The sequence below is a fragment of the Siphateles boraxobius genome, unplaced genomic scaffold (genome assembly GCF_051911475.1).
Source record: "Siphateles boraxobius isolate OS27281-9 unplaced genomic scaffold, OSU_SipBor_1 24, whole genome shotgun sequence".
NCBI classification, from domain to species: Eukaryota; Metazoa; Chordata; class Actinopteri; order Cypriniformes; family Leuciscidae; genus Siphateles; species Siphateles boraxobius.
The window spans coordinates 1718495-1743514 of NW_027508855.1; the positions used below are offsets into that span (position 1 = coordinate 1718495).

At 41.9% G+C, this 25020-nt stretch overlaps 1 protein-coding gene across 2 annotated transcripts in view; it reads right to left on the minus strand.

Annotated features, from left to right (window-relative positions):
- Positions 1–25020, minus strand: part of myo1hb (myosin IHb) — a 36478-nt gene that overhangs the window by 2002 nt on the left and 9456 nt on the right. For both annotated transcript variants that reach the window (XM_077240654.1, XM_077240655.1), the window contains exons 2-30: positions 16448–16609; positions 15843–15958; positions 15037–15235; positions 14844–14924; positions 14587–14766; positions 14382–14480; positions 14135–14248; positions 13921–13992; positions 13373–13492; positions 13202–13269; positions 12806–12911; positions 12564–12644; positions 11360–11451; positions 10578–10672; positions 10424–10470; positions 10242–10322; positions 9862–9967; positions 9647–9764; positions 9426–9539; positions 9222–9298; positions 9040–9108; positions 3155–3239; positions 2340–2502; positions 2137–2220; positions 1947–2040; positions 1776–1831; positions 1488–1623; positions 211–281; positions 2–99 (exon numbers count right to left, since the gene is read on the minus strand). In XM_077240654.1, the coding sequence (XP_077096769.1) occupies positions 2–99; positions 211–281; positions 1488–1623; positions 1776–1831; positions 1947–2040; positions 2137–2220; positions 2340–2502; positions 3155–3239; positions 9040–9108; positions 9222–9298; positions 9426–9539; positions 9647–9764; positions 9862–9967; positions 10242–10322; positions 10424–10470; positions 10578–10672; positions 11360–11451; positions 12564–12644; positions 12806–12911; positions 13202–13269; positions 13373–13492; positions 13921–13992; positions 14135–14248; positions 14382–14480; positions 14587–14766; positions 14844–14924; positions 15037–15235; positions 15843–15958; positions 16448–16609 (2984 nt within the window). The remainder of the gene's footprint in view (position 1; positions 100–210; positions 282–1487; positions 1624–1775; positions 1832–1946; positions 2041–2136; positions 2221–2339; positions 2503–3154; positions 3240–9039; positions 9109–9221; positions 9299–9425; positions 9540–9646; positions 9765–9861; positions 9968–10241; positions 10323–10423; positions 10471–10577; positions 10673–11359; positions 11452–12563; positions 12645–12805; positions 12912–13201; positions 13270–13372; positions 13493–13920; positions 13993–14134; positions 14249–14381; positions 14481–14586; positions 14767–14843; positions 14925–15036; positions 15236–15842; positions 15959–16447; positions 16610–25020) is intronic.

Consider the following 25020-nt stretch of genomic DNA (forward strand, 5'->3'; position numbering starts at 1 on the left):
CCTTCCTTGTACAACTTTGATAAGGCTTTGGTTTTTTGTCACTACACAGATTTTTGTCAATGCCTCGAAAAGATAGCTGCACTGCAAGACCAGGTCCCCCTAAAAATAGAATATTTAACAATGTAAACAAAATGTTTGTTTTTGTTTCAATTTACCACATGACAGTCATTTAAAGCAATTACTCCCTCACAAAGATATTTGTTCACCTACTTTTTGCTTTGTGTCATCACATGTGACATGGAGAATCAGGAAGTTGTCACTTAAATTGCTGACAGACACCCCTGTAAATAAGCAAATATATCTTATGTAAACAAAGTTATTGTATGGTATAATATTGAACTTTACTATTTAGTTATGGTGTGTTACAAGAGTTTAAAAAAGTTAAAATATAAAAATAAGCCTGTTAATAATAACCTAATAAAATGAAACCTATTAATTTTAAATAACATTTTAATAAAATAGGCTAATTTCTAGTAGTTATATTTATATTAAATTTAAAAATAATATATATTTAAATAAATGCCTCTGAAATTTGAATTGATGGCAAGTTTCACACAATTAGACTTAATTATTGGGAATCTGTGCCGAGTAGTGTTGATTATACGTAATCTTGATTACATAATCAGATTACAAAAATTAAATACTTGTAATTAGATTATATTACATTTTAAAATACTCCTAATCACAATACAGTTACTTTTTTTATTGATTACTTAATATTCACAAAATGGCAGTAAATTGTTCAGAATTCATTGGTTCTCCCTAATTCTTTTATATCTTTTAAAACTTTACTTTCTCAAAGGTTTTGTGGAATTGCACTCACAGACTGGCCACTTGTCAGGTGACTATAATTATGTCATATCTGTTTTTTGTTTAATTTCTTTTGTTTAAAACACACCTCTAGTGTCTTATGTGTCCTGTTCTGATTAGTTGATTCAGGTCATGTGTTTCTCTGTTCTGTTTTCTCATTGGTTCATTGTTTGATTATACACAGGTGTTCCTTGTTAATCATTAGTCTCTGTGTGCATATATAGCCCTCATGTTTCCTTTGTTCCCTGTAACAGTGAGTTTTGTTTTTCATGGTCAAGTTTAGGTTGTCAAGTCAAATCTAACCAATTTTTGTATTTTGTTTAAATAAAATACATGAAAATAAGAACATGAAGTTAAACAAAAAACATGTGACAGATTGCATGCAAAATTGAGAGGCTGCACAGCATAAACAAATAAAATATTTAATTTTTTTATTAGATAGTTTTATTTTTTACTTTTCAATTATTTATTTCTTCTAATTTAACTTGATGATTTACAGTTGAGCTTTTTAATGTTATAAACAAGTTATCAAAAGTAAAACAAAAGTAATCAAAAAGCAATTAATTATATTACAAAAAAATGTGTAATGTAATAGAATATGTTACTAATTACAATTTGTATCATGTAATTTGTAATCTTAAGTAATCTACCCAGCACTGTTGGACATTAAGATTTACCTTTAAGTGAGCTGTAATTCACCCTCTGTTTAATTTTGGCCTCCTCCACCAGATACGCAGCAGCCTGGGTGAAGATTAGCTGTCTGAAACGTGGCCGAAAGCCATTCCTGTCATACTTAATCACTGGAACACTGTACTGTATAGAGAGAGAGAGAGTTTACAATAAGTTTCCCCTACCCATGATATAAACATCTTTCTGACTGAAAAATAAATGGATATAGATCTACTATACTCATAGTCAAACAAGCTCAGAAATGTGTACATACATGTGTATTTATAGTTTTATACCTCAATGCCCTCAGGACAAATCAGCTGCAAGACTTTGACGTTCATGTCCTGTTCACCTGAAGACAATAAACATAGAAAGAGCAAAGTTTTGTGGTTTACTCATAAGGAATAACTTGATCTTTGCATTACAATTGCAGCAGAAGAAGTATTAAAAAAATCATAAACTCTTACTTATCCTAGTGTCAGCAAAGGGTTGGCATATGCTCTGAGGGTAGTTCTCTTTTCTGCCTTTGAATAAGTCACTGGTCAGTGCTTTGATTTGCAGCTGAAAATGAAATGGAACTGTAAAAGAATTCCAGCCAGAGAATAAAATATGAAAATAAATGTTCAGATAAATGAGAGGTTAAAATGACAATTTTACCTGCACCTTCTGCTGTGCACTGATCCCTCGAACATACTTCCGTATGAGGAGACGTGTGTGCAAATTACGTAAGAGCGCTGAGGCCTATAGATTCATTTTTAACATTGTAAAGTTTTATTAGTGAAATCATAAACCTCATCTATAACAATAACTTTGCAGTGTTTCAATGATAACGGGTTCAAAAATGTATGGACTAGTTCTACCTCTTGCATTATTGGTGGAGGAGTTAGCCAGGTAGTTTTGTCTATTACTGATTTTGGCAGATACTCTTTGAGTCGAGTGAGGTAGCTCTGTCTGACGAAGGCCAGATATTCAGAGTTGTCCATGCTTACAGGCTGATTCCTGTTCATGAAGCCCTTGATAAACCTGTAGGATTGGGGAAAAATATCTTACAGCTCAAACATCATAAAATGTGATTGTTACCTTAAATATTTATATACATTTTTGTTCAAAAGTCAGTAAGATTTCTTTTTATGTGCATTCATTTGATCAAAATAGTCAAATATTTTGAAATATTATGGTTAAAAATCATTTGTAAATTTACTAAATTGATCCATTTCAGTAAATTTTAAAATGTGATTTATTCATGTGATGGCAAAGCTGAATTTTTAGCAGCGTCTACTACTGTGCAGTGATCCTTTAGAAATCATTCTAATATGTTGATTTGGTGTATTTATTATTATTATAAGAAGGGGGGGGGGGGCTGAAACATTTGAAAACCAGCAAGTAAAAAAAACAGCATTTATATGAAATAGAAATCTTTTGTAACATTTTAAATGTCTATACTGTGTCTTTTGATCAAATTAATGCATCCTTGCTGAATAAAAGTATTCAAAATTTTATTCAAAAATAAATCCTACTGTTTCCAAACATTTACATTTACATAAAGTCATATTTAGATCAATAAAACTTTCATTTAGTTGTCATTCAGTGCCTGTATAAAAAGCTTTTCCAACATTACTTTGGTCACGTAAAAGCAGAAGTAACTGACAGGAAGGATCTGACATGATTGTCTCACTTCTTGATGACTTTGACAGCCCAGGCTCTTCTTTCCCTCTCCTTTCTGGCCTGAAGGCCCCTCCAACATGTTTCAATCTTGGTAGCTGTTAAAAGTGAATTAAAAGTAATGTTATGTACAGGGCCGTCGCTGGAGGGGAGAAAGGTTCTTGTGATTTCAACTGATGGTTTTCTTAATAACTCCAGTGTTCTCTTACGAGAGGTTCTCTCGTATTGCGTAAGTTTAGCTTACGCTACGGGAAAGATTCATCTTCTCGAGATATTGAAGCCAAAAAATTATCCTCAGTTTTGTATTCATTGTCAATGCAGAGCAGCAGCTAGCAGACCTAGAGCAGGCCATCTCGCGTGCTCATTGGCTGCCCTGCGGGCAACTGCTGCAGCCTACCTGTGAGCCCGGCGTGATGTCACTCCCAATGAAGGGCGCCCGCGCCTTCATAGCGTCACAGCCCGCCGGAATGGGCGTGGCTTAGCGTATAAAAGTAGGGGCTGTAGGCTGACTTCTCTGATTTTTCGTTTCTTCAGCGAGCTCTTCGCATCGCTGGATCTGAGAGAAGCCACCGCCGCCATCGAACAGCGAACAGCCAGCTTAGGACAGCGCTGAGGAAGCCGGCTGTCCTCGCCACCTTCAGCCATCCGTGCGAGCTACGCTATCCGACGACGTATCCTTTACCTTGCTACCTATTCTAAAAGAGCAGCGAGTGTCTTTTTAAAGATGCCTCGCGCTTCCTGCGGCTCGTGTAGAGCCCCGCTCAGCGCCGGAGACCGCCACTTGATCTGCGCTCTCTGCCTGGGCCTGGAACATGCAGAGCTCGCCCTCGCGTCCGGGGGCTGCGAGCTCTGTGAAGCGCTTCCGCTGTCGACCCTGCGAGCTCGACTCGAAGCATTCAACACCGCAGCAGTCACTCTGCCCTCTGTGGGACCGTGCAGGAAGAAGCGCCGTTCCCTGAGACAGCCGGAACCTGTGGCCATAGCGACGCGCTCGACGGAGAACCTCCCTCGAGCCTCACTTTCGCCTTCCCCGCCCCCCCTCACCGACGCGCAGCTGTCGCTCACGAGCCTCACTGCCGTCGCATCTGAGGATGAGGCCGAGGGACACGCCACGAGAGACTGCTGCTCCATCCTGGCATCAGACAGCGAGGAATGGTCGCTTCACTCCGCCTCCTCGTCGATCCAGGAATCCACTCGTACCCGCGCTGGAGCTGATGCGGAACTGATGCGCCTGCTGACGTAAGCTGTTGACCGTCTCGGGCTCGAGTGGTCGCTGCCGAAGGAACCCGCACCGAACAGGCTCGACGGCTGTTTCCTTCAAAGTCGCCGCCGTGCAGCTTCAGCAAGCAGGCCCGCTCCATTCCTGCCGGAACTTCACTTGGAGTTGACGAGGTCATGGAACGCACCATTCTCCTCGAGACTTCAGTCCCAGGCCTCCGCGTCGCTCTCCCAAGTGGACCGCGCCGCTGAAAAAGGGTACACGGCTATTCCCCCTGTGGAAGAGGCGGTCGCAGCGCACTTTTGCCCTCCCTCCGTGAGATGGCGGTCACAGTCAGCCCTCCCGTCAAAAGCCTGCAGAGCCACTTCCGCCTTGGTCGGCCACGCATATGCCGCCTCCGGCCAGGCCGCGTCTGCTCTCCACTCCATGGCTGTGGTACAGATCCTGCGAGCCGACCTCCTCCGTGAATGGGATGAGAAGGGCCGGGATCCAGCTGCGGTTACAGACCTGAGAAGTGCGACGGATCTCTCTCTCCGCACCACTAAAACCGCAGCTCAAGACATTGGTCAAGGCATTGGACGAGCCATGGCCGCGTTGACTGTAACAGAGAGGCACCTCTGGTTGACGCCCGCGGATATGAGGGAAACTGAGCGAGCCACCTTCCTGAACGTGCCGCTCTCCCCCACTGGTCTCTTCAGCCCAACGGTGAACTGGATCGTTGACCGTTTTTCTGAGGTACAGAAGACCACGCAGGCCATGAACCTCTTCCTGCCGTGACGCTCAAGCTCCGCTACAGGCCGCTCTCGCGAGAGACAAAGAAAAGAACAGCCTCCTGTGCGAGCCAGCGCCCAGCGTCCAGCACAGCCTCAGCCTTCGCAGCGACGTTAGGGCGGCCGCCCTAGGTCGCGCTCAGACAGCCGTCACAGACCGCCACCCCCCAGAGGGCCTCGGCAGAAGATCACGCTGAAGTCTGAGCATGCGAAGCCCTCCTAACAAAGAGAGAGAAAAGAGACGCGCCTGTCCCGCTGCGGCCGGACCGCCGTCAAAGTTTCTATCCCTGTCAGTCCCCTTCAAACAGGCTAGTGCAGTGGTTCATTTAGCAGCCAACGAGCCGGTTTGTTCACCCTCTCGCCTGCACACAAACGCCGTTTTCACGGCGACCCAGAGAAATCTCAAAAAGAGTATAATGTCTGGTCCGGCTCATGCCGTCTGTGTTTTAAGTGTAGTGAAAGTGCCCACGCCCCAGTGTTCACCCCTACACACAAGCACTTCGAATCTCGTGTCACTCACAGAGCACACTCCCATAAAGCGCAGAAAAGTCGCTCGAGTGTTGAATGTAAGAAATGTGTCCACAGGTCTGTGCCCACTATCTGCCCGCTCTGTTACACGATCAAAAAAAGCAGGTTATGAATGTAAGTCTCGTGCCCGCCAGAGAGCGTTCATGCTTGCTAACACAAACCTCCCCCCAGGCTCCGCCCGCGCGTTTAAGTGTTATCACAAAACGCAGGGCATTAATAAGACGCTCCCCATCGATTATGATCGGGGTGTCAAATACACTTGTAAGACTCGTGCCCGCGTGTACAGGAAGCTTTTCCACCCGGAGCGCTGCTCGCGCGTCAAAAAGTGAAAAAAGAATGTTCCCCATCCCTTATAATTGGGACATCTCACATAAATCACCCGGTTTCGGTTTTCAGCGAGCAGCAATTGCCCAGAACCGAGAGCGCGGGTGCCTCGCTTTCGGCACCGGTTCAGTTTCACAAGCCCGCAAATGGCGGCGATCTGAACCATCTGAGCCATTCGCCCGCTACAGGCTCACATAGCTGCGTGGGAAACTATCCCAGGGATTTCAGAATGGGTGCTGAGCACAATAAAGCAGGGCTATACACTTCAATTCATTCGCCGTCCCCCGCACTTTCAAGCCCGGACCGCGACGATAGTGAATGCGGAAGTAGCACACCTACTTCAAGCAGAAATAGCAAAGCTGCTGTGCAAAGGGGCTATAGAAAAGGTACCGCCTTCTCTGAGCGAGTCAGGTTTTTACAGCCTATATTTTCTCGTACCCGAGAAGGACGGAGCCTTCAGACCTATCCTAGATCTGAGACATTTGAACAAAGTGCTTGCGAAAAGACCGTTCAAAATGCTTACGACCAAGAAAATCCTCGCGCACGTTCGCCCGAGGGACTGGATTATTTCTCTAGATCTGAAGGATGCCTATTTTCAGATTCAGATAATACCCCGTCACAGGCAATTTTTGAGATTCGCCTTCGACGGTCAGGTATATCAATACACCGTCCTGCCGTTCGGCCTGTCCCTAGCAACCCTGTACATTTACGAAGTGCATGGACGCTGCGCTCGCCCCCCTGAGAAGTCAGGGGCTGCGAATAATGAACTCCCTGGACGATTGGCTGATATTGGCACAGTCAGAGACAGAAGTGCTATCTCACAGAACAGTGCTTCTCAGTCACCTGGAAAGCTTGGGTCTCACGGTCAACTGGACCAAGAGCTCATTACTGCCCAGCCAGTCAATTTCCTTTTTAGGAATAGAACTGGACTCGGTGACCATGACGGCTCGTTTATCGACACAGCGTGCGCGCCGTGTTCGCCACCTAGCCGCATCTTTCCAGAAGGGCAGCTTTCTCCCTTTGAAAACATTTCAAAGGATGTTGGGCTGTATGGCATCAGCTGCAGCGGTGCTTCAGCTGCGCCTACTGCGCATGCGCCCGCTCCAACGCTGGTTGAATGCTCGCGCGTGCCGCCGAGCCTGGGTTTCTGGCGGCCAGAAAATCAGAGTGACTCAGACCTGCATAGCGGCTCTGCAGCCCTGGTCAGTAGCCGACTGGTACCAGCAGGGAGTGATGATGGGAACCATCTCTTATCGGAAAGTCATTTCGACAGACCCGTCCAACTCGGGTTGGGGCGCGCTGTTCGAGGGCAGACCGGTCTTCGGCCAGTGGTCGGACCAAGAGAAGGCTCTACGCGTCTAAATGGTCGGTGTTCTCCGGATGGTGCAGCGACAGAGGTCTGGACCCACGGACATGCGGGTTGGCAAATTTGCTCACCTTCCTACAAGAGCTGTTGGATAAGGGGAGGTCCCCATCCACGCTCAAAGTATACGTGGCGGCCGTGGCAGCGTTCGCAGAATCGACGCACGGCCAGTCACTGGGAAGACATGAGTTGGTCATCCGCTTCCTTAGAGGAGCTAGAAGGATGAACCCGCCGCGCCCCCCATCGGTTCCTATGTGGGATCTTTCATTGGTCCTCGAGGCCCTGAAAGCCTTTCCATTTGAACCACTAGACTCCGTGGGGTTGAAATATCTATCACTGAAAACCGCCTTTCTGACAGCACTGTCGTCAGTAAAACGTGTGGGGGACCTGCATGCGCTGTCTGTCAGCGCGTCGTGTCTTGAGTTCGGGCCGAATTACTCTAAAGTCATCCTCAGACCTAGACATGGCTATGTTCCTAAAGTGATGGGCACTCCATTCAGAGCGCAAGTTATTTCGCTGTCAGCTCTTCCAGCATCAGACAGCGAAGGTGAAGTGAATCTCCTCTGCCCTGTCAGGGCGCTGAGATTTTACATTACGCGCTCCGCCTCCTTCAGGCGTTCAGAAAAGCTTTTTGTTTCATTTGGTTGGCGCACCAAGGGTCTCGCCTTCTCGAAACAGAGCCTGTCCAGATGGATAGTGGACGCTATAGCAGCTGCTTACGCGTCAAAAGGTCTGCAATGCCCTCTGGGCATCAGGGCTCATTCCACGAGAGGCGTGGCCTCGTCGTGGGCGTGGTCCAGTGGGATTTCTATCCATGACATATGTGTAGCGGTGGGCTGGAGCTCTCCGTCTACCTTTGTCAGGTTTTATAACCTAGAAGTTCCCGCCTTGCAGGCTAAACTTTTGTCAGTTTGAAGGAGAGGTGTATTCTGACCAGATCTTCCTGCTCAGAACACTCTCACGTGACTCAGCTCTCCTGGTTGAGCTGCACTAGAAGGGTATATGCCATGTGCCTATACAGACCAGCACGCTGCTCTGTATTCCCTATGTGTGCTTATGTACAAGTAATGGCCCGCGTGGCTGGCCACCTTATTTTTTCCACTTATGGGGTTCCCCTGAAAGTTCAGTGTCTCATGGTGGATGCTTGGCGCGCACGGCGTTGACAAAGTGTTCCCGTAGCGTAAGCTAAACTTACGCAATATGAGAGAACCTCTTGTAAGAGAACGATACTCGGTTACTAACGTAACCTCGGCTCTCTCTAGAGAGGGAACGAGTATTGCGTAACTGGCCGTGCTCGCGCCACGAGCGACTTTGCTTCAGTCAACGAAAAACCAGAGAAGTAAGCCTACAGCTCCTACTTTTATACGCTAAGCCACGCCCATTCCGGCGGGCTGTGACGCTATGAAGGCGCCCTTCATTGGGCGTGACGTCACTCCGGGCTCACTGGTAGGCTGCAGCAGTTGCCCGCAGGGCAGCCAATGAGCACGCGAGATGGCCTGCTCTAGGTCTGCTAGCTGCTGCACTGCGTTGACAATGAATACAAAAATAAGGATAATTTTTTGGCTTCAATATCTCGAGAAGATGAATCTTTCCCTTAGTGTAAGCTAATCTTACGCAATACTCGTTCCCTCTCTAGAGAGAACCGAGGTTACGTTAGTAACCGAGTGTCGTTTTAACCAAGAAATGTTCAATACCTGCTTCTCTCTGCCTTTGGTAGTCTTCTTTCACCCTATAGCCTTTGTATTTGGCCTGGATCCTTGTGGCTGTGACAAAAGAGATTTGAGATACCAACCAGTCAGGTCAAAGCTGGCATTGCAAGAATCAAGACCTTCAGGGGATCCCAGCCTTCTTTTGTCAGAGGTTACTGGTGCCTTACCCAGTTCATGCTTGCAGACCTCAAATGCATCTTCAGTGGCAAAAAGAGTTCGGGGATGGCGAATAAAGATTTTTGTCCTTGAGAAATTAGAGGGAAAAAATATTTTATAAAACATGGACATTTTTTATAAACATTTTATAGGTAACAGATATTTCCTGGTCCTAGAGGAACAACACAGTATCATTGCAGTAGCCTGGTTTGTACCTTCCCATCTTGTACTCCTTTGGTTTGTAGCCAAGGTGTTTGATGAGTTGCTGCACTCCCTCTGCTGGTGTCCCATTCCAGTGTGGCCATGTGTCAGGACATAGAGCCTTATATCTGCAATGATCATGTTTGCAGGTGAGAAAAAGTGAGAACCAGCACCTGATACAAAAGATGTGTCCAAGTTGCATTGTTGGAAACACACACACACAACGCAAATGCACCTTTTTAGGAAGACTTCGTATCTTCTCCTATAAGCAAACCCAGCACGCCTGACTCTCAGGTGCTCCATTAACCCCAGGTACTTGACTTGATGTCTCACCATGACATCATCAAAGTGATCTGAGGTTAGGCGAGTGAGAGAGAGGTCACGGGCACCGTCTAGTAAAACATTCAGCAGACAAAACCACTAACAAGAGGTGTGAAGTGAAAGGCTCACCTGGCTGCTTGCAGTGGTTGGGTTTCAGGCACCGCACATACCATGGTTCTTTGGTCATGAGGATTTCAGAGAGGCCTGCAAGGCTGCTCTTAAACTGGGTGGCTACCTGTTCACAAAAACAGGTCAACAATGTATTTTTGATTCCTGTACATTTAAGTGCTGCCACTACTTAAATAAAGGTAAAGTTGGAAATAATATCATGAGTGGCTCTCAGGTTTTCAATCTGCTATGTTAATTATACTAAAATTGCAGTCAAACAATCTGTAAATTTGTGTCTTATTGCCAAAAAATTAACACAAGAAAAACACTTTAAATATATAGATCAGGCTGTTATAATTATTTGTTTTTTTAGTTATCTATTTAAACATATTTCACTGTACCGTCTCAGGTCTTTTCTTGCCGTCAGGTTCAATAGCATGGAAGCAATGCTGGATAATACTGTTCTTAGACTGTCGCATGACCTTAAAAATAACAAATAACTTTTATCTTTATGACTATTTCATAGTCATTATTTTTTCAAAGATGACCAATAGAGAATACATGCTGTGGGGAAACCTCTTACCTCTTTAATGTTCCTGTACAGAAGATCATTATTTTTGTCAAGAAATCCTGACAAAACCAACAGATCAAGATAAATAAATGTATTTTATAAATGTTTTTGTTGTTGTTTTGTTGTTTGATTTTAGTCTTAAAACAGTTTGCACTGAGTATCTTACCAACAACTGAGTAAGTAACTTCTCCAGCATAGTGTAGGAGTCGAAAATCCCCTCGTTCCAAGGTCTTGCGGGTTTTCTGGTCAGCCAATTTGTGCCTGAGATTTAGAGACAATGAATTGGATTAATAAATGAATACAGTACCTTACAATAAATATAATACCTTTGCAGCAGTAAAAATTCTACTGTACCATGGCACTTCAATTCTACTTTGCATGTGAAGGTTTTAGCTGTACAGCTATATCAGCTTTAAATGTTAAATTACATGGCAGATACAGATACAAAATTCAACAAATCAAGTCACCTTTATACAGACCAAAAACATGTTTTACAGATGTTAATGCTACAATATTGGCATTATAGTAGTCCTTCACCCTTCAATAAATGCCCAAGGATTTAGCTAAGGCCATGACTGTAATATCTATATAAAAGCAAGTGATTTATATTCAGGATCTACAAAATTAGCTATTATTATTTTTTAAGGATTTCATTTAATGCAAGGGTGTCCAATCCTGCTCCTGGAAGGCCGCCTTCCTACGGAGTTTGGCTCCAACACCTGCTTGGAAGTTTCTAGTGATCCTGAAGACCTTGATTAGCTGCTTCAGTTATGTTTAATTAGGGCTAGAGCTAAACTCTGGAAGGTGGCCCTCCAGGAACAGGACTGGACATCCCTGTTTTAATGCCTACAGAAGAGTCATAAAATGAATAAAATCATCCAAGTACTATGATAGCATTTAAATTCTGGTGTTATGCCCGTTTAAAAAGAATTTAAAATGTTTACCCACGTGACAAAATGAGGGTGACCGCACATCTTCTCCTCTAGCTTCTCCAGGAATGTAAAATCTGTGGCTTCTCCAGGACGCAGACATTCTTCATCCTTTAATACGGGATACATGACATATAGACTGTGACTTAGTGTGTTTTCACACTTGGCAGGTTTGATTCAATTAAAACAAACTAAGTGTTTGTAAGTGTGAACGCTGTCATCCAAACCCTGGTGTGCACCAAACAAGCTGACGAGACCCGTGAAAAAAGGTCCAAAACTCTAGTGTAGTTTGACAGTTCGATTGACGTCAGAGTTTGGTTCCTTTGGATGATGTGAATGCTGGTGCGCACTCACGGACCGTACCAGTCCGCATAAAAAGGGTGGTCTAGGCATAGGGTATGGTTCATGTGAACTCCGGTACAGTTCATTGCTGATATGAATGCATTTGTACAAAATTGTTGCAAGTAAACCGCCATTGATGCGTATGTTTGATCAAGCTGTGGCTGCGTTCAAAACCAGATACTCTCTTGAGTAGTGATCAAAGTTACTTCACGACTGCTAAAAAAAGGTACGTTGTGTGTATAATATGCAAGTGTGTGTAGTATGAATGTCCGGACGTACTGCATTCACCATGCTTTCGTTATCATGTGACCTACCAGCATCAGTTACCTCTCTTCACTGCCATTCACAAATCTTCTCCCGTGGCCTCATGGGACAGTAAAGTGTCTATCATATGTGCTCTTCAGAATCTCGGCAGAAGTAGTAGGTCATCCCGGTACTTTTTGCCTACTCTTTTATGAGTAATTCGGACATACCTGTACAGTACTTGTTTTGTTACACACTGTTTTTCACCTATATAGTAGGGAGGAATGCAATTTCGGATGCAGCCTGTGTTTTCGTGTGTGTTCTTACTCACTTTCCTGACAAGAGTGACTGATGCACTGCAAGCAGAGAGAAATATCTCGTTTCTGCTCGCTTTCAGTAGAAATGGACTCTCGTGTTCTTTAGAACATTTACAGTACATTCACGGCAGATAGACGCAAGTGCTGTTATGTGTTGACGCTTTGAAAACAAAACCAAAGGTTCAAAAACAAAATTTAAAAGTGAGGTGAGCAACGCTATGCATTTTCCTGCCTTCAATCGGACCAGACAATTGAACCAAGTGTGAAAGCCCCCTTAATCATGTCATGTACTGTATGTCAGCTTAAATCCATTATACACACCAGTACAGATATGATGCCTCTATGTTTCTCTTCCACCAGGTCACAGATGATCTTATTGTTGAAGAATGGCACTGGCTCCCACTAAAATATGTCAACATGGGGGAAAAAAGTTTATCAATGAAAATATGGCAAAGCACAGAGAGTGAGGCAGATCTGTGTAACAAAGCATTTACACAAAATTACTATCTGTAAGTATGTGAAAAGGCCTTGTTAATTTCAAACTAATGTTGTATGTACTTCACCTCGATTCCCTCCAACTCGTACTCCTCCTGCTCTGATTTGAGGGTGAGCTGGATGAAAAGCTGCTGAAGCTTTTCATTGCAGAAGTTTATACAGAACTGTTCAAAACTGAGGAAAATCACCAGTAATCATATACATGGTAAACATCAATCCATCAAAATATGTATCTAGTACTTAACAAATATAAGACAATTTACATGCAATAGCAATAATGTCATCAGTGCAGCGTGTTTCTACTTTACAATAATGGCACATTTATTTGTGTCTAGATGTGTCTAGAGGGCTTGTTCTGAAACTATATTGATAAGGTTACTAATTGCTTTGAACTAATTAACCCATTTCAAGATTTCTCTTGAAGGAAATGTGTAATGTGTATGATTGCAATGCTTCAGTGTCACCTGTTCACATCAAACACTTCAAATCCATAGATGTCAAGCAGTCCAATCACCGTCTTTCTGGTTGAATCCTGCATTGATAGAATAAATAGATCGATCACCTAATAATCTATTGACTAATTCATGTATTTTAATATACCACTATAAAAAGCAGAATCTGTAAACCATTCATACCTTATTTGCCAAAGATTCATTAATCTTATTAACAAGCCATGAGAATGTGCGGCCATAGATGGCTTTGGCTAGTGCATCCCTGGCATACTTTGCATGTTCAGCGGTGAAAGGGCTTAGAACCTGAAAATTATCAATACTACATAATCATGCATTTCCGAAGTACAGAAACATATCATACTATTCCATCTCTTAAATCACTTTTCAAAGTAATTGTAATATTATTTAAAAATAAATGTATTTACCATTTAATACTAATTGTCCAAAACAACTTTACATGGGAATATGAATGTAAAACATACTTTTAATGTTAATACAGTATTTAAAAATTGTATTTAATTTTTGCATATAGGCTACCTATGTTAAGTTTAGTTGACACAGGTAGTTGACCTATGTTGCAATTAATAATTTTAACAAGTACAAGCAATATTTCAGTAAGTATGCTTATGTAATGTTGTATTTACTTGGCATAAGAAAAAGATCTAAAGTGGATGACTACTAGAACATAGACAATACTAATAAGCCAATGTTCAGAATCCTTCTTTCATCACCTCTTCTGCTTTGGCTTCAATCTTCCTGTGAGTTAAACCCTCCTGTAACATGTTTGAGGGGATGCCCAATAACTGAGAAAAACATGAATAAAGAAGAAATGGGTTGCAACAAAGAAACAAAAGTCAGAGGTCAATATTGGCATTACAGTATAAACTATCCCATTTTGAATGCATAAATATTCTAAAACTTGATATAAGTGACAGGTGAACATACCTTTGACAGCCAGTGCACTTCTGCACTACTGTTTAATGTGGCATAACCCAGAGCACTGGCCTCAAAGTGAACATTCCCGAGATGAAGGACACTGGCAATGATCGCAAACAGATGCTAAAAGAAGACCAAAGGTATTAAACAATGTCCTCTCTTTCTAAAAATCAGCCTTCTACACTGACCCAGTGACCCTCCGGACAAAAACTCAAATCAACATGCTCAAACTCCAATCACTCTGAGAGCATCTTACCTCTATATCTTTTTCACTAAACTTAACGATAGAAAGAGCCTTCTGTACGGTTTTCCAGTCACTCTTGTCATTAATGGAGCTCACTTTGGCACATTCTCCCTGTCCAGAAAATAGATTTTGAACAATAAAATAAATATACTTTCTTTATGGCTCTGATAAGTCTATGCATCAATAAAAAAAAATAAGTAATAACTGTGTTTCTTACCTGAATAAGATAGCGGTAGTTCTGACAGTTTCGCTCCAAACCAAGCCAGCGAAGAAGCTCATCCTCCCCTCCCTCAACTAACTGATAGAAGATGTGGAAGTTTCTTTCTCCATGATTTTGGTGGACCACCCTTGACTTTTCCAGTAAGTAGCTTAAGATGTGGCCACCGACAGCTGCTCCCTAAAAGAGTAAGCAAGTATTTACATTTGTAAGGAATGCTTTTCTGCTGTTCTGCTTCTGTCCGAATCAGACTTTACCCGATGGTCAAACTGTATGTCCATATACTTTCCAAATCGACTCGAGTTGTCATTTTTCAGGGTTTTCGCGTTTCCAAAAGCCTGTAGAGATAAAGCCCTCAGCATAAATACTTCACATTGTCCTACACTTTGAGCATGTAGACTGATCATTTTTCAACGTTTTCAACTGATCAATTTAGACAAAAATTCTGACCTCCAGCACCGGATTGGAAAGAAGGAGCCGATCTCTCACGTTGTCCAGGAGTCTAGTGCTGGGACAGCTTACTGCATAGAACTGCAGGACTTTCTTAGAGGCCTCTGTCTTACCAGAACCACTCTCACCAGAGATGAGGATGAAGTGGTTGTTGGTTTCACTAACCATTGTCCGGTACACGTTATCAGCAAGTGCAAATCTGAGAGGTCAGAAAAACTACATTTAAAACAATGATCTTCAAAGAAGAATATAAGTAAGAAAACATAAGAAAGTAAAGTTTAACAACAAACAGTGTAAATGTGTATATATACACTGCCATTCAAAAGTTTGGAGTCGGTAAGATTTTTAAATGTTTCTAAAAAAGGTCTCTTATTATCATCAAGGCTGCATTTATTTGATCAAAAATACATTAAAAACTGTAATATTGTGATATATTATTAAAGTTTGAAACTACTGTTTTAATACATTTTAAAATGCAATTTATTCCTGTGATGGCAAAGCTGAATTTTCAGCAGTCGTTACTTCAGTGTCACATGATCCTACAGAAATCATTATGATATATTGATTTTCTGTAAAAATTTCTTATTACATTTTTTGAGTATTCTTCGATGAATATTATTTTGAAAAATGATTTTAAAATAATTAATAATCATTTTAAAGTATTAATATTAAGATTTTTTTTTGTAAAAATGTAAAAGTGTTTACGATCACTTTTGATCTGTTTTAATGTATCCCTGAGGAATAAAAGTATTAATTTGTATGTATTGTATATAATGTATTTTTCCTGTGTATATCTGCAAACTTACATATGAGGAGGCAGCTCAAATAAGTTTACTCCCATATAAATGTCCATTTGTTTCTTGGTATAGATACCCAAGTCCTTATATGGATTTACTGACACTAGGAGGGTCCCGATGTAGGTCTAAGTAAGAAAAAAAGGACATTTAAGAAAAAATGTCCAGTCCTTTGCCTCAAAATAGTATTGAGTTATGATCCGAGTTCAATACAACATTTTAAAAATATGTTGTCAACTTTTAAAAAGTTTGTTCTGGAACAATCTGTCAAAGAAAATAAAAACTCACAGGTTAAAGAAGGATCATAATGAAATATAACTGTCTCAGCAGTTTCATATAGGAGGTTTATCTTTGTAAGGTGCCCTTGATAACCTTCTCCATGCTGAATCATCAGCAAAGTGAGTTTCCAGTTCTTGCGACAAGGCAAATGAGATGTATAGAGAACATTTTCACTTAGTAGGATACCTACTGTGTGCAGTGACCTCTGTTCAGCATGAGAGTTCACATTATTCTCTACCCCATCTCAATAATGAAAGTAACAGTGATACTGGATATTGCATTGCCGGCCTTTATCCCAGTCTAATTTCAGAAGTCACATGAGTGGGTGCATGACTCACATATATAAGGTTCTCGTTGAACCGTTTTCTAAGGTTGTCCATAAATGCAGTCTCACTGGTGTAGGCATCCAGGAGAACAAAGTCCTGAATACCCACCCGATCCCGAGCCGTCAAACACCCCTCCATCTCCTGTAGGATCCGCTGGCAGCGCTCCTCTAAACTCTATTAATCACAGAAAAGAAAAATAAAGAAACAGGTGTTGATCAGCGATTCCAATGAAATGTAGATGTGTTTTTAAACATATGTACGTTCCTATTTCAAGGAGAAGATTAAACTGTACAATAATAAACCGATTTTTAATATTTACTTTTTATTTTTATGTCACAAATATTCATCATTTTCCCTGTTTGACATTAAGGAATTAATTACCATTATGAACTTAAATGTTTTCAGGCTATAAGTTCACAGTAATTTTGTGCAGCGACAGCATTAGAAGTTGCTTGAAACCAGTGTTTTGAACTTTAAAACTTATCTTTAAAACACTTATTTATTTTACTTATTTAATATTTATATTCAAGATCATTACTAAATAAAAAATAAAAAAATCTTAATGGTGATTATTTAACAATAGTCTCTCACAGATGTACACAAATGACCAACATCACTGACTTTTCTTCACTCTGACTTTATTATATCACTCTACATCCAGTAGGCTAACATATCATTTTGGATGTGGCCTTGAACAAATACTGTCAACAATATGACATGAACCGCCCGAGTCCAGCTTTACTTATCTTATCTAAAAAGTTTTTTCAGCACAGTCCATCAAATGGAACATTCATCAATCAACACTGAGAACGGCAGGGTCTACCTTGGTCTTTTGACAAACAGGAAGCATATCTTTTTGTGTGTTGATAAAGTCCTATGTCCTCTAAAAAAGTTATTTAAAAAAGAAGTCTTAAAAATAAAAAATAAATAAACTTCAGCACTGCCTTAATTGTTTGTGGCATAGATTTGACAAGGTGCTGGTAAAATTTTTGGTCCATATTGACATATTACATATTGGTAGATTTGTCAGCTACACATCCATGATGCAAATCTCCCATTCTACCACATCCAAAAAGTGCTCTATTGGTTGAGATATGGTGACTGTGGAGGCCATTTGAGTGTAGTGAATTCATTGTCATGTTCAAGAAAATAGTTTTGATATGATTTGAACTTTGTCATGGCATGTTATCCTGCTGAAAGTAGCCGCAGAAGATGGGTGGTCAGGGATGGACATGGACAAAAATACACAGGTAGGATGTGGCTTCAAACAATGCTAAATTGGTACTAAGGGGCACAAAATGTCCCGAGAAAATATCCCCCACGCACCATTACACCAGCAGCAGCAGCCTGAACAGTTGAAACAAGGCAGGATGGATCTTTACGCCAAATTCTGACCCTATTATCTGAATCTCGCAGGAAAATCAAGACGCATCAAACCAGGCAACATTTTTCCAATCTTCCATTATCTCATTTTGGCGAGTCCGTGCAAATTGTAGCTTGTGCGGTTTACTGTCGTAAAGTAGTGTGCTGCCGTATAGCACAACTGCTTCAAGTTTCGGCATGTTGTGCATTCTGAGATGGTCTTCTGCAGACCTTGGTTGTAACGAGTGGTTATTTGAGTTACTGTTCCATTTCTATCAGCTTGAATTAGTCTGACCAAAATTCTCCGGCATCAACAAGGCATCTTTGCCCCCAGAACTGCCGCTCACTGGATATTTTCTCTTTTTCTGACCATTGTCTGTAAACCCTAGAGATGGTTGTGTGTGAAAATCCAGGTAGACCAGCAGTTTCTGAAATACTCAGACCAGCCCGTCTGGCAGCAACAATCATGCCACGTTTGAAGTCACTTAAATCTCCTTTCTTCCCCATTCTGATGCTCAAATTGAACTTCAGCAGATCACCTTGATCATACACATGCCTAAATGTGTACAAATTTTTACAATGTACAAATATTAACTATATCCAAGGGTAAATAATTTATTTATTGTTAAAGAAAAACACTAGCTGATACTAAATTTGATTTGTTGCAACATTGTCATTCTTGATATGATATACTATTCATGAGTCATAGGCTACTACTCCTAAACTTTTATATATAAAAAACATTAAAATAACTGAGTAAATTTACATAGTTTATTATCAGAGAGACATATCTGTTGTAATGTCTGTCTGTGTTCCCCCGGTCTTTGTGCTTTTGGTTCAGTCCTGTTCAGTTTTCCCGCTCCTCGTTTGTGTTCATGTATACCACGCCCCCTTGTTATCTTGTTTAGCTTGTTTGGCCTTGTATTTAAGCCCTGTGTTTCAGTCCAGTCTTTGTGAGTTCTTAATAATGTTGTACTTGTACCTTGATGTTGGTGGTTCTGTTCCTGAGTCTTGTGCCCTAGCCAGAGTCTTTATGTAGTTTGAGTCTATTAAATAAAGTGTGCTGCAATTGGATCCTGCTTCCTCCTTGCTTCCACCTCATCGTGACAATATCACAGTCAGCTGTATTTTAGTCCAGCTGCACTGACATGCTCTGCTGAGGATTCACTTTAGGAACACATTTAAATCTACATTTGCGTAATAATTTGCATAAATACATTTTTTATTTTATTGGTTCTCTCATATTATAGGCCTATCTTAGACCTTGAACAATATTTTGAAAATGTATTTAAAGAATGCTCATTTAAAAGATAGTTCAAAGTAAAGTAAAAGTGGGAGCCCTTACCTTCAGTGCAGTGATTGTTTCTCTGTATAAAGATGTGGGGGAACTGTGTGATCTTATCCAGTTTTGTAAAGAGCATCTGTGATTATTTCAAGTACAACAGGAAACAATGTCATATCACACTCACCACTTCCACCATGGGAAGTCATCAATAAAAAGTTTGCTAAGGAAACGGGGGTCTGCGTGTATATGTGTGTCAAGAAACATCTGTCTAAAAAAGAAATCATTATGGATTTATAGTCTTGCATCCTGAAAAGCTCTGCTCAGCATAGGTTTGTCCTATCTTGGTTCCTTTAAACCCAAGGGCAAATCTATTTCTATCAGAGATTACACGGTTCCTCTCCGTTCCTGTCATGGGATGGAATTTGGGCCAAGGTCACAGGCATACAAAAATAAATGAACCATTCCTGTCTGGTGCTACTGATGCTTGATTTACCTCTAAGAACAGATCACACACACACACACACACACACACTCTCTCTCTCTCTCTCTCTCTAAGACAATCATCATCTTAGCTTTAAACTCAGTGTTTTAAACTTTTCTTTCTTGGTACTAATAACCAACTGAAATACTTTTTTTGTTTTACTATAAAATTACTAGGTTGCAACGTGTATATTTAGATATGCATATAAACGATACAATATGTTATATATCATAATGATTTATTATAATAATATACACATTATGCTATAGTGTATATCTAGTATACACTAGATATACACTATTATTACCTTTTTATTATATCACTATAATTGTAACGAGTCTGGAGACTGAGTAGAATCCATTTGCAGCTTTATTGAAGAAACGTCAAACAGGCAGGGGTCAGGGAACAGCAAAACAGGCAATAAAGAGAGCAGGCACAGAGAGTAGTCAGGTAACAGGCAGAAGATCAGGGCAGGCAGCAGTAAACAATAATCCAGGGCAATCCGAGTCAAGACAGGCAGCAAACAGGCAGTAGTGAGATAACAATCCGAGGTCAGCAAATAGATCAGTAAGATAGGGGAAAACGCTCAGTGATTACAGGCCGGGGCAATGCAATACTTCGGACTGAACTTCTGTTTGAGTGTGGCTTATATGGAGAGTCTGAATGAGGTGCAGGTGTGTGTGCAATCAGTCCCAGGAATGAAGCATTATGGGATTGTAGTTTTGTGAAGTGATCAGTCTGGTGTGGAGTGCCATCTGGTGACTCTCAGGGGCACCCCAGCTGGTGATCGTTACATAGCCCTCCCCCCCAAAGAGCGGCTTCCAGACGCTCCAAAAACAGTCCAGGAGGGAGGTGGAGCGGAGGCAGATCCGGGGGCGGGATGGAGGGCCAGGTCCGTGGAGCGGAAAAGGACCTGCAGACTGCGGTAGAACGGATGGCCAGGGCGGAGCGGGCTGAGCAGGCGACCACTGCGGAGAAGAACCCTTGGGCGGCCACGGTGGTGAAGAACCCTCGGGGGGCCACAGCGGTGAAGAACCCTCGGGGGGCCACGGTGGTGATGACCCATCGGGCGGCCACGGCGGAGACAATCCTTCAGGTGGCCAGGGCGGAAACGTCCCTTCGGGTGGCCATGGCGGAGACCTCCCTTCGGGCGGCCACGGAACAGGAGCAGGAATCCACCCAGGAACAGTCATCAGTTGCTCTGCAACAGACCCTGGCTCAGGACTAGGAACTGATACCTGCTCAGAAACAGAAACAGACACAGGAACAGACACTGGCTCCGGTACAGGAACAGACACCGGCTCAGGAACAGGAACAGACTCTGTGACGAAGGCCATCTTGTCCGTAGACACCGGCTCGGAGGCGGCCATCTTGTCCGTAGACACCGGCTCGGAGGCGGCCATCTTGTCCGTAGACACCGGCTCGGAGGCGGCCATCTTGTCCGTAGACACCGGCTCGGAGGCGGCCATCTTGTCCGTAGACACTGGCTCGGCAGAAGTGACTTGAAGCGTCACAGTCTCTGTGCTGGACGGGGCCAGCGGCGAAGGCTCAGTGCTGGACGGGACCAGCGGCGAAGGCTCAGTGCTGGACGGGACCAGCGGCGAAGGCTCAGTGCTGGACGGGACCAGCGGCGAAGGCTCAGTGCTGGACGGCGTCAGCGGCGAAGGAAGCTCTGGCTTTTGCTCGAAGACTGGCTCTGGCTCTTGCTCGAAGACTGGCTCTGGCTCTTGCTCGAAGACTGGCTCTGGCTCTTGCTCGAAGACTGGCTCTGGCTCTTGCTCGAAGACTGGCTCTGGCTCTTGCTCGAAGACTGGCTCTGGCTCTTGCTCGAAGACTGGCTCTGGCTCTTGCTCGAAGACTAGCTCTGGCTCTTGCTCGAAGACTGGCTCTGGCTCTTGCTCGAAGACTGGCTCTGGCTCTTGCTCGAAGACTGGCTCTGGATGGACGTGGCTGACGTGAAGCTCTGGCTGGACGTGGCTGACGTGAAGCTCTGGCATCGACGTGGCTTACGTGAAGCTCTGGCTGGACGTGGCTGACGTGGAGCTCTGGCTGGACGTGGCTGACGTGAAGCTCTGGCTGGACGTGGCTGACGTGAAGCTCTGGCTCGGCAGACGTGGCTTGAACAGTCTCTGGATCCGCCCCCTCAGCAGTAGAGGGCTCGGGGAATTCTGCTAAGACGTAACGAGAGTCCGGGGAGTCAGTTGAGGTGTAGCAGAACTCTGGTTCAACGGGTGTTAGAAGTTCATGGGAGCCCTCATCCACAGGGCCCACAGAAAAGGATGAGCCGCTTATCCTCAGGGCGAATTCAATATATTGACAAAGTCCATTGAGGGGTGTTGTCAGGCATGAGATAATTTAACATGTCCTCAAGCCCATGTCGGAAACTATCCTTTAAGACTGCATCGTCCAAGTCTACCCCAAGGCAGAGCTCACTAAATTCTTCAACATATTCCTCTATAGATCGGTTACCTTGGCTGAGGCGGAAGAGACTGATTAGTGGGTCCATGGTGGGTCTTGGTTTCTTCTCGGCTGCTGGATCTGAAGTGGCGAAGTATTCTGTAACGAGTCTGGAGACTGAGTAGAATCCATTTGCAGCTTTATTGAAGAAACGTCAAACAGGCAGGGGTCAGGGAACAGCAAAACAGGCAATAAAGAGAGCAGGCACAGAGAGTAGTCAGGTAACAGGCAGAAGATCAGGGCAGGCAGCAGTAAACAATAATCCAGGGCAATCCGAGTCAAGACAGGCAGCAAACAGGCAGTAGTGAGATAACAATCCGAGGTCAGCAAATAGATCAGTAAGATAGGGAAAACCGCTCAGTGATTACAGGCCAGGGCAATGCAATACTTCGCACTGAACTTCTGTTTGAGTGTGGCTTATATGGAGAGTCTGAATGAGGTGCAGTTGTGTGTGCAATCAGTCCCAGGAATGAAGCATTATGGGAATTGTAGTTTTGTGAAGTGATCAGTCTGGTGTGGAGTGCCCTCTGGTGACTCTCAGGGGCACCCCAGCTGGTGATCGTTACAATAATTACTTTTTATTACCACTGGGTAGTTTGAGCTTGCTGATGTTTTCCTCCTGTAATTGCACAACTGATCAGGTCTTAGAGTCCCCCTGTGGTGAAAATCAAGTTTCTAATGTTGTTTTATATGTTGTGTTTTAATAATGCTTTAACCCTAAAACAGGCAACGTGTCTCACGAGATACATCGTTTTTATTGTCTTTTTTGGGGCATAAGAACGATTTTTTCATCAAATTCTTTCATCACTTATGACAGCCTGGTCTGTCTTGAGTATGCTGGTCACATGATTTGCTTCAATTTTTTTGTGATCAATTAGTCAGCCTGACCTAAATCCAACATGGCTGCCAGTGGTGCAGAACATTCAGATTTTGAGATAAGTAAATATATATTAAACTTACATTTCTTCTGAAAAAAAAAAAAAAAGAATACTGCTAAGATTAATTGTGAACATTGTCTTAAGGTGCTGAAGGATAAAATTAAGTAATATGTTGTTTATGTTGTTATTAAGCACGTTTTGAAATGTATGTGTCTCCTGAGACACGTTGCCTGTTTAGGGTATAAAAAAGGGATTAAACTAGCTCTATTTAAAATGCACTATTCAAACTTACATGATTGTAATTCAAGAATGCTTTGGAATATAGACCTAAGTTTGGTCTTGTTTTAAAGAAAACAGTCAGTAGATTATTGCTGAAGTGAAAGCACTTAAAAAATGAAAGTATGAAAAAGTTAAGGAAGTTTAAAACTTACATTAAATCAAATATACTGTACTTAATATTTATTCTTTTTCATAAAATATGTATTTTACAAAATATTTTTTACTATAAAATTACTATAAAATCAAAGCCATATATCTAACCAAGTTGTTTTCCAAATTTGAAGTTGATATCACAAAAATTTAAGTTCCCATGAGATTTTGTTTAGGCATAATACCAAAAATAGCCACCAGGTGACTTACATTCCATTGAATTTAATTGTATGCATTCTGCCATAACAAATTAATAAATTTCTGTCCAAATATCACTTCTGACACAAAATATGGAACCTTGAGACTCAGGCCTTTCTGGCAATATATGTTTTGTCAAGATTAGAAAAGGTTTTGATCATAAATTATGAAACATAACGATGCCCAAAAGGGGAGGAGCCCATTAAAATAATTTAGAGTACCGTTTTTATGGTAACACAACGTCCAATTTCAAAACGGGTTTCACGGGCTGAATCTTGAGTTCGTAAGCTTTCGAATGATGTATAATTTGTCAACATTAGATCAGGTGAAGTATTGGATATAATTGTTTTAAACATACAGTGGCAGTAACAGTTAACAGATTAATGACTTGTGCTTTTTTATACCCTAATCAGGCAACGTATCTCAGGAGACACAAATCATAAAATCCAAAATTCATCAAATTTAAAAAAAAATCTTTTGGATATGTTTTATTTAAGTCCAGATGATATAAAAAATGAAATGAAATTATTTTTTGCTTAGCATTTTCAACTCTTGCCTGTTTAAGGGTTAAGACAAACCATGTGCAAATTCATAAGAACACCATTGCTGTGTATTTTCTCCTTAAAACTGCAGTGAACCAAAGACATTCTCAAAAACGCAGTTTGAAATCGCTTGTGTTTCTGACGTCACAAACTACATTGTAACCAATCACGTCAAGAGTGGATTTCTGAGCTTGTGTGAGTGAGTGGAGGCGGGGCTAATTACCATATACATAGAACCACGTAAACTAAACGAGGAAAGGCTGTAGAGTTACATTCAAGCTATTTTAAGGCATGATTTTTTTTTTCAATGAAAAAACATTTAAATATGGAATTTTGGTGATCAAAAGTGAGTTTTAAGGGATAAAATGATTGACTACAAGGGGACTCTAATTGAAAAAAAAAACTGTTTAATTTCCGTGAGGACTTAGATTTCCACTTTGGTGTCAATGTTATTAGATACATCTTGTTGTATTTCCGAGCGAGTCATTGAGACATTAAAGCTGATTTTGAGGGGGAAGGAAAGTCTATCTGGCTAACTGACCATCATCTGAGAGGCCACGCTATTGTCCCAAAACTTAAGCATGTCACAGGATCCCAGTGCTCAGCTCACAATATGGCTTGAGACTTTGTAAAAAGATAGAGCTAATCATTGGTCACTGACCCACATTCTTCTGTAAAAGTCACTAAACAAAGTCTTGACAAATATTTGCAGCTAAAAGTCTTATTTACCTTTTTGAACCTATTTACACCATTTACATGGATTTCTCTGTTTCTATTTTTAATATAATATATATATATATATATATATATATATATATATATATATATATATATATATATATATATATATACATATATTGAGTATGAGGGAGAACTCAATTTTACAACCTAATAATAACATTCTCACTGTCGTTTGCAGTCACATTAGCATTAAATATTAAAACAAGTCTCAA